The following is a 9,383-nucleotide window of genomic DNA, read 5'->3' as shown; positions in this document are numbered from 1 at the left end:
GCCATGTTGGTTTTCTCCATGACAGGTGGGTCCAGATTGAGCTTCCCCGTTGGTGGGGAGCACACGTGGTAAGATGCCAGGGGAAGCGCCGCATTTATTCTCCATGTACCTGGGAGGATTCAGCGGAAGCATTGCCTACAGTGATTTCTTTCTGACTTGAAGTTTCTGCCAAGCTGCTGGACCTGTTCAGGGCTTGGGAAAGGGCACTGGCAGGGCCTGTCAAGTGGCAACTGTAACACTGGCTGGGGGCACATGGAAGAGGTACCTTCAGCCATAGCTCCCAAAACAACTTCACTGACAATACATCCAGGGGTATCCAGGGGAGGTGCCCCTTCCTGGCTGAATCCATTGATTGGTACAACATATGGGGTGACCCTCAGGAGGGTGGGGGGACTGTCATCACCTCTTCATGGCTGGCCAGCCAGCAGTTCTAAAATGCAAGCTGCATTCTGACCAAACACCCCCTCTAAGTAACCAAGTGACTGAGGCGGAAAGCTCTGTAGAAATTCATTTTATTCTTAGACTATTTTCAAAAGAAGCAGTGGTGCGCTGTTTTTCTAAAAATATGCCTTTATAGATTCATATATAATATGTATATTATAAAATCCATACATGTATTTACATGATTGCTACATACAAAATTACAGCACTGTGGTATGTACATATCTATAGGTACATTCTTTCCACTCATCCCTGCTGTGCTTTTCCCGTGAGGGAGGGAGATGATCTTTTGTAAAGCAGCTTGTGGGCTGCCTCAGCCTGGGTGCCTCTTGAGTCTAGAGTTGGGGGCTCAGCAGAGAAGGTGAAGTGGCCGCTGAGGAAGGAGCAGGAGCAGCAGGTTGCCAGGTTTGTCCTTCTGGGGGCCTGGTGGGCAGTATCTGGAGGTGTCCACCCCGTGATGCCAACATTGCCTTTTAAGGTGCAGTGGCTGACTGCAGACCCCTCTGGGGCCATTCTGGAGCCTGGACTTGCTTTGGCCAAGCCAAGAACTTGTATGTATGAGCAGAGTGGTAGTGGTGGGGTGCTGTGGGAAGAGGAGACCCCCCTCCCAGCCCTGGCCCAAGGAAGGGAAGGGCTGAGCCTGCAGAGGGCCTATGTCCAAGGGGGTGGGGAGGGGACAGGACCTTCTTCCTCTTGAGCTTAGGATGGCCTCAGCCAAACCCTGGCAGGGCCCAACTGTGGTTGAGCATAGGATAGCCCCAGCTGGCAGGCCGGAGGCTGGGGTTCCTGGCCTGGGGGCAGAGGTGCATGCACGTGGGTGAGGAGCCGCCTCCTTCCTGGGCCAGGGGCTGCAGAAGGATGGGGTTTGGGCCTGGGCCTGTTGCCCTGCAGAACCCGGCCCCCACGGCTCAGGCCAGCTGGGGATAGCAAGGGCCTCCTGAGGCATGCAGAAAGGGCCTCCATCTCTTCTGTTCCCCAATCCCCGTATTCCAAAACACAAGGGTGGCGGTGCTTGGGGTTGGGCACGGGAGCCACCAAGGGGAAGGCGGGGGTGCGCTGTGATCTGTCAGGTCTGAGCAGCAGAGCCCAACCAAGGGGCTACTCTGGAGGCAGGCTGAGCCTGCTGACAGCAGCAGATCCTGGGGAAGCCCAGGCTGGGTGTGGCCAGGCGGTGGGGACAAGGCTTCTGCCTGTCCCTCTGTTGGGGGCAGCCTTCAGAGGCGGAGCAGGCCTTCCTGGATGGTTTGGCCCCAGTGCGGGTGGGCAGTGCACCCCCTGAGCCTGGCATGGGGCTGGGGGGCCGGCATGTAAACATGGTGGGCTGAGCCCTCGCCTACATGCCCTTTTCAGTCGCCTCCAGTGCACCCATCCTTGCTGGCCTGACTCCTCCCAGCTTAAATTTTCCTGAAGAATGAGAAGAGCCGTTTGCCCTCAGCGGTGCTGGGCTCGTCCGTGCGCCCCGAGCCATGCGCCCTGGAGAGGGCAGTAGCAGGCCGGCTCTGTTCCTTCAGGTGTGTGTCCATCAGCTGCCGGTCAATGACCCTGTGCATGTCATCCTGCAGGGGGCAGAGTGGAGGGGGCTGAGCAGGTTCTGACCTGGCGCTGGGGTGGGCAGGGAGGTGGCAAATGTGGGAAACACAGAGGTGAGGAGGATGAGATGAGTGAGCAGCTGTGGCCATGACTGCCCTGACCCAACCAAGAAAGCAGCAAGTGTGAACACAGTGCAGGAACACATGGGAGCCATGCTGCACCTCCGGCTTCCTCCAGGGCTTGGCCTGGCTTCTGGCTGGTGTTATCCCCTCAGCTGACCCTGCAGATCAGGTACGTCCCTACAGGCCCAGAGGATGATGGCTGCAGCTGATACCTGCCTGTCTCTTAAGCCAGCTCACCAGCCCACACTAGCATTCTCAGCCTTGCCTGTGACAGGCCCTCTGTCCTGCTTCCTGTGTCCCTGGGAGCTGTGTGGGTGCCTCACTTGATACCCATCCCTTTTCCCAGGCCTGAGGGTGACCTCAGCTTGCTAGCTCTCCAGCCCAATGGCCTGGCCTCTCAGGGCTTTTGCTGCCCCCTTTCTCCTTCAAATTACTACCAGCCTGAGCTGCTCTGCCTACCCCTTGCACCACTGGCAGCTCCACATGCAAGGCCACAGACCCTGGTGCTGTCCTTACCCACCACCAACCATGCACTTGGCCCTCACTGGTGAGGTGCCAATTTAACAAAGGCCAGGGATATCATTATCTTCAGGGCTTGTCTTGCTCCAGCTTAGGCCCCTTTCCTTGGCTTCCTCACTGGAGTAGCACCTTTCTCCTCCGATTTGTTAAAGTTGCAAAGAAAATGTCCCCCTCGCCTGACTGCCTTACAAAACATCAGCTTTTATGCTGCAGGGGGGCTAATGGACAGCATGGCTCCACTCTCTGCATTCTAGCTGCTAGATTCTGAGTCTGTGCAAGGTTCCATTCGACAAAGGCATCTGGCCACCAACAAATTATGAAAACCACTGGTTTAGAAACTTTAGCAGCCCTGTCTAGTAGACATTGGCAGGAAACATAACAAGCATCTAATCCCTAAAGCCAGAGGGTTCTGGGATGTCCTGGTGAGAAGACTGAGCCTTGGGCTGCATACTGCAGTGAGTCAGCCGCTCGTGTCCAAGCACAGGACGGTGAGGCCCGCGCTCAGGCGGGGCGCTCCCTGAGGTTGGGAGAGATGACCTCTGTGGCCCAGAGCAGCCGCTCACTTGGTGAGCATAGGAAGTGGGGCTGGCTGGCCCCTCTCCCTGACCAGCTTGTCCGTCACCTCCTACCTGCTCACCCACACTCTCACCAGTGGGCGTCACTCAAATGCCTTTGTAGGTTTAAGTGTGAAACAAAGGGACTTTCCTGACCCTGTAAATGGTAGCAGTGTGGACCCCTTGCTCACGTCCTTGCCATGTGCACCTCTCCTTCCCCTCCTCACAGAGTCGAGACACGGTCCCTACTCTTAAGGTCCCAGTGTCCAATCCTCAGCAGTCCCCTGCACTTGGGACATGCTCCACAAAATCTATGTTGTTGAATGTGACCTTAGGGATGTCACAGGGTCCTTCAGAAAGAAAGCCTTTCAAAGCTGCCAATGTTTTTTCTGGTCTATTGCAAACTGAATTGTTTATACTTTAAAATTCATCAAGATAACCCCATGAAATAGATCACTTCAGAACTTCACATAGAAATGTACAAGTTGCTCATCATACCATGCTGCTGGCCAGTACTTCTGTAAAACAACCCATTTATGAGAAGGTGGAACCAAAAGACCAGAGTCAGATGAGTCAGCCTGTCAGTACCAGGCCACGTGCCACCGTGCTCACTGGACATGATGGTGGAGGAAGAAGGGAGGCCGGGGCTGAATGTCCTGGCACACTACGAGGAGATGATACTGGTGCTGACAAACACACACAACACAGTGGCCCACGAGGGAGGTGGCAGGGGCAGGACTGTGATGGTGGTGGGGGAGAGGGTGGGTAGGATGAAGGCTCAGTCTCACCTCAAAGGCAGGAGGGGTGTACAACTAAAGCTGTTGATACGGGAACTGAGAAAGGCCACTAGATCAGAAACCAAAGGAGCCAGATAGTAAAAAGCCCTGAGGAAGCAAACTGTAGCCAAGAGAGAAGAGAAAAGAGGGGCGGTGAGCCAGGAACCCGCCTTCTGGCTGCAGGCGGGAGTCAGGGAGCCAGGGAGTAGCTCTCTGGGGTGGGGGACGCCAGCACTCCTGGGGAGGCCAGCCCAGCAGAGTCCTTGGAGGAACGGTCCCCTCTAACCTGCTTTCCACACAGGGTTTGCCTGGGAAAGCCACAGGTGACTTTTCATCTGTCTGGTCAGGATTTCTTAGGGAGAATCATGAATGGCGACACCACACCCTGAAATTGTACTACCATAACCTCATTAACAAAAAGCAAGGATGGCCCTGGCCCACCGAGGGAGTCATGCAGGGCCTGGGACCGGGCAGGCTGACTGAACTCTGACAAAGGTGGTCCCAGAGATGGACGCACTGACTCACTTTCCCCAGACCTGCGCCAGGGCAGTACTCTTTGGAAAAAGGAAGCTGGGAAGGGCAGCCGCTGTTAGTAACCCATGGGTGGCTGAACTACATTCAGTTGTGAATTTTCAGTCAGTCACATCGGGCTTCCATGGCCCTTCAGTTAACAGCTGTTTCTAACTATTCTAGCTAATTTAAACAAAGCCAAGAAGACTAGCTGAAGGAGGCCCCTGTTCCAAGCCTGGAGGTCAGCCCAGCCTGGGGTTCCTCACTCTCTAGGCATTCTTCCCCAAGGACTGGGGAACCAAGAGCCCTGAATTTCTTCAGGTGAAGACCGGGGCTACTGCTCACCCAACGCATGGGACCCTCCAGTAACAAGTGCTTGTTCCTTCACTCTCCCTTACCTGCCAAGCCTCAAGCTGCTGTGAGAGGTTCAGTTTCTGTTGAATAGCATCCAGCAGCTGGCTGTTCAGAGACATCACATCCATTTTGCACTTGGCGAGTTCCACCTCCACAGCGTTCTTCCTGAAAACAGACAAGCTCAGTTGAGTGTGGACATCTTGTGCCAGAGGCATCAGGTTCTTTGCCTGGGATACCTGCAGTCCACAGGCTGAGGAAATAGCCTCTGACCCCAAACTCAAAAACAATAGTAACTATGATGTTACTTGTAGAAGGTTGGAAAGTTTTACAACATGCTTTCATATATATTTAATCAAATTTTCATAACCAACCTGCAGCTGAAGAGATTATTTATCCTCATTTCAAAGATGAAGAAGTGGTTAAAGAGGTTAAAAGAGGATGATACTTAAATTAGGACTGGAACCTAGAGATCAAAGGCCTCAAGAGCACTAAGGAGTTCTTAATCCTTTCCCCTAAATGCCAATCCCCATGGAAGCTGGGTACCTTAACCTCCTGGTGCCCTCCTTTTCACCAGCAATCCGCCTTTAAGGATATGTGCAGAGATAGCCACACAGTGGTGATCATCACAGCCTAGCTAATCATAATGGCCAACAATTAGGGGACCAGTGGTAAATAATATGATGGAACACAGCCACCAATAACAACGACGGTAAATATTTACTGACAGTGGGGAAATACTCATGATGTATGCTGAATTTTGGAAAAAAAGCACCAAAAGAAAAAGCACCAAAAGACAAGGTATCACATGATATTAGCTTTGTAAAATAAAAATAGTACACAAAAATGTCTACTTGGTTATCTTTGCATAACGATCATTGATGGGTAACTACTCCCACATTTTTGCATTTTGTATTTTCACATTTTGATAAGTTCTACATTTTATTTTGTCTTCCCATTCTTAAACCATGGCTGTTCAATGCAAAAGCCAATGGGGGATGGGGGGCGGAGCCTAGCTGGACAGCTTCTATGAAGTGTCACTGGTTGCCTAGCTGCCCAAATGACCATTATTTAGCCCGTCTTCATCAACCATTACCTTTCACACTCAAAAGAGCAAAACTAACAAAACTGTCTTCGGTGCACAGAGCCAGCGACTAATGTGCATGGCCCAAGGTCAGCTAACCCACCTGCAGAGGCTGCCCAGCACCAAGTTAAATGAAGCCAGAACAGTTGGGGTAAAGCGCTCCGGCCAGCAATTCCTCTCTGGTCTCAAATCCACCGAGCAGTCAGTCACCTCCCCGGATACCCCAGGACCCCAGAACGACCTTCCTAGAGGAATCACTTCAGAGAGCTCACCCCACGCGGGTCCCTAATCGCGCGCACTGCGGCTACCAGGGACAGGAGCCGAGCCTGTCCCATGAGCGCCGGCCTCTCAGCTGCCTCAGGCTGCTTCCGTCATGCCCGCTGCTATTGGCTGACCATGAACAGTGGACCTCCTTCCTTGGCGCCGGTTGCCACGGACGCCCAACCGGTCAACCCAGCGGTCCTAGAACGTCAGAGCAAACTTCTGGTGCCCATGGCGGCTGCAGCCTCTAGAGCTTACAGGCGTCTCCCGGCAGGTGGCGCAAGGAGCAGCCTAGAGATGCTGGAATGTGCTGACTAATGCCGCGGGGTGGAGGGGCAGAGGTCCAGCTGCAGCCTGCTGGGCATGGAGGGGGTCCCTTCCTCTCCTGAAAGCCCCCAGAGCTGGGTCTACTTTGTCAACCTAGGTGTCCCGGCCTTGGACAGCACCCTTGGGGACATTTGCTTCACTAGGGAATCTTGATGCTTGTTATTCATGAGAAACCTTAGACAAGGAAAGCAAAGCCCTGATTAATACATTGATCAGTTTTTAAAAGGCGTATTTCCAAGGGCTGGAGAAATTCCTTTTTTTTTTTTTTTTTTTGCTTTTTAGGGCCGCACTTGTGGCATATGGAGGTTCCCAGCCTAGAGGTCTAATTGGAGCTACAGCTGCTGGGCCTCACCACAGCCACAGCAATGCGGGATCTGAGCTGCCTCTGCGACTTACACCACAGCTCATGGCAATGCCAGAGCCTTAACCCACTGAGTGAAGCCAGGGACTGAACCTGCAACCTCATGGTTCCTAGTTGGATTCGTTTCCGCTGCACCACGACATTGAACTCCCGAATTCCTTATTTTAATGAAAGCAGTGACTCCATTATTTCTAAGGGACAGAAAAAGTACTATTCTGGAGTGATCTAATACCCTAAGGGCCAGCCCTGCTTTATAGGGCCCTGGAAGGCAGGGGCCTCACTCTAGAATTCTCCTTACTCAAGGTGAAGAATCTAATCTTCAAATCTGCGCAGTCAGACCCCAGGAAGTTAACTGGGCCTCCTTTGACAAGCGGCAATGGCATGGATTTCAATGTTTCATGGAGATTTGGTGAATTCCTCAGAGACCAAGGTGTCAGAGCTAGGTGCACTTATTTTAAGGGAGGGGGTCTGGGCAACTTGTTTCTTCTGCTCTCCTGCACCCTGGTACTTTCTCTGGGTGTATCTCCCACTGCCGCCCACGCTGATGACAGAGTATGGCCAGAACTTGATTGTCAGCTCTTTTCTGCTTGTCTATCTGAGAGAAAGTACCAGTCTGTACTTTTAACTTATTCTGCTTCTTATTCCCACTGGGCTTCCATAATTAGCACCCTAATTTTACCATTTTATTCCCTAATTGTTTGAGGCAATTTCACACTTTTTTATTCATAAAAGCACAAGTCTCACTCCAAAATACCACACTGCTATTCAAGTACGTACTAACTAAATCCACCAGGAATGGCAAAGATACACAGGTTTGTGAGCCTCACTGAGGATAATTCCAAAATGAACTGGAAATTTAGAGACAACCTGAAATGAGATTCTAACCAGATAGAAAAGGGGACTCAAAGGTAAAACTGCAAAATGGAGATGATGGAAATGATGATGGAAGGGAGGGGACAAATGTATACAGAAGTAAGAAGGGGGGATGTGTGGAGAATTTTAAAATCAGAAATTAAAATGTGTCATATTACTTTTATATTACTTTTAAAAAAAGGCAAATAAGGAGTTCCCATCGTGGCTCAACAGAAACGAATCCAACTAGTATCCATGTGGATGTGGGCTCAATCCTTGGCCTCACTCGGGTTGGGGATCCGGCATTGCCGTGAGCTGTGGTGTAGGTTGCAGACAGCTTGGATCCCATGTTGCTGTGGTGTAGGCTGGCAGCTGAGCTCCAATTTGACCCCAAGCCTGGGAACTTTCATATGCTGTGGGGGCGGGCCTAAAAAGAAAAACAAAGAAACCCAACAAACTGAGCACATACTCATCTTACTTGCAATTAAACAAGCCATGCCCACTCACTTTGCGATGGCCTCGTCCCGGTCCCTGATGGCCTTCTGAAGCTGCTCCTTTGGTTCCTTGTCCTCAGATGTCACTCTGAGTCGGTCTCTCTCCTCCTTCAGTGCAGTCATCTCCACACTCAGCAGTGTCACCTAATGGGAGACGGAGAGGATAAAAGTGAGGATGACACTGCTGCTGGCCTGAGTGAGGGGCAGGCTGGTGGCTTCCCACTGCCCCTGCTCCAGAGAAGGGCCCTCTCTCCTGGAGGGAGGAGGCCAGGTGCCAGGCTGGAGCTCAGTGGCCAGGGGGAGTTCAGCCCTAGACTACCACCCTGCGGCCAGATTCTCTTTGTACTTTCTTCACCTGGAGGCACTCCCTGGGACCTCATGAGTGAAGGCCACCTGTGCATCAGGGCTCTGACACACATTTTGGAGGGGGAGGGTTAGGACTCAAGTTTTGTTCCAGCCATGTTCCACTCAACGTGGAACACCAGGGTCCTGGATGATTCCCAAAGTCTGGCACCTGGCTCCCATCTGTGTGACAGTACTTGACACAGCCTGGCTCTTCATTCTTCTTCCTTTTTGTTCCCCAGGTCAAAGCCACACAGAATTTAGATAGAAAAATGATGTCATTACCTCTTACTTCAAGCCTGTCACCTTTTCTGTCATCCATACCTCAGTGATGATGGTCATGCCACCACAGCCATTCAATGGGAGTCAAACTCTGGTGCCAAGGTGCCCCTTCTAGAGCTCCCTTGGTGACCACAGCTTATTCCACCCACTGTACAGTAACCCCTTGTACACCTTGAGCTCTGCCGTGGTGGGAAGCATGTCCTGTCCACTTGTGTGTCTCAGCCTGACTACATACAATGCTTAATCCCAAAATGCTTGTACAGTGGATGGCTATCGTTTGGGGGCTGGTCTCCATCCAAAAATCCCTTCCTATCTGGGGTATCCCTAGTTGCATGAGCCTTGGTGGGATACAGGGCATGCCCACCCTCTAAGGAAGCCAAAAGAAGAGACATCCTTTCCCAGGTACATGGTGTAAGACCCAGACTTGCCAGTCACAAGCCCCTACTTGGGGCTGCAGCTCTGGAGCCACTGGCCAGTGGAAAATTATTACATGGACAGCAGGGGGTTTTGTTGTCCCATTTCCTATTGCTCTTTCCTGTTATGGTTCTTCAGCCTTCCTATTGATTCTATAAGTTTT

General features: G+C 51.9%; 1 protein-coding gene across 3 annotated transcripts in view; it reads right to left on the bottom strand.

Annotated features, from left to right (window-relative positions):
• Nucleotides 1-496: 496 nt before the first annotated feature.
• The window catches only part of BICDL1 (BICD family like cargo adaptor 1), a 123,010-nt gene continuing 114,123 nt past the window's right edge, over nt 497-9,383 (bottom strand). For 2 of the 3 annotated variants that reach the window (XM_047762739.1, XM_047762741.1), the window contains 3 exons: nt 8,196-8,326; nt 4,851-4,971; nt 497-1,997 (listed from right to left, as the gene is read on the bottom strand). In XM_047762739.1, the coding sequence (XP_047618695.1) occupies nt 1,836-1,997; nt 4,851-4,971; nt 8,196-8,326 (414 nt within the window). In that variant the 3' untranslated portion in view covers nt 497-1,835. Of the gene's footprint in view, nt 2,044-4,850; nt 4,972-8,195; nt 8,327-9,383 lie in introns of all 3 variants that reach the window. The other variant, XM_047762740.1, reaches the window with a different exon arrangement.

Source organism: Phacochoerus africanus, chromosome 15, assembly GCF_016906955.1.
Source record: "Phacochoerus africanus isolate WHEZ1 chromosome 15, ROS_Pafr_v1, whole genome shotgun sequence".
NCBI classification, from domain to species: Eukaryota; Metazoa; Chordata; class Mammalia; order Artiodactyla; family Suidae; genus Phacochoerus; species Phacochoerus africanus.
Note: the sequence above shows the minus strand (reverse complement) of the source record. Positions and strands in the feature narration are given on the sequence as shown.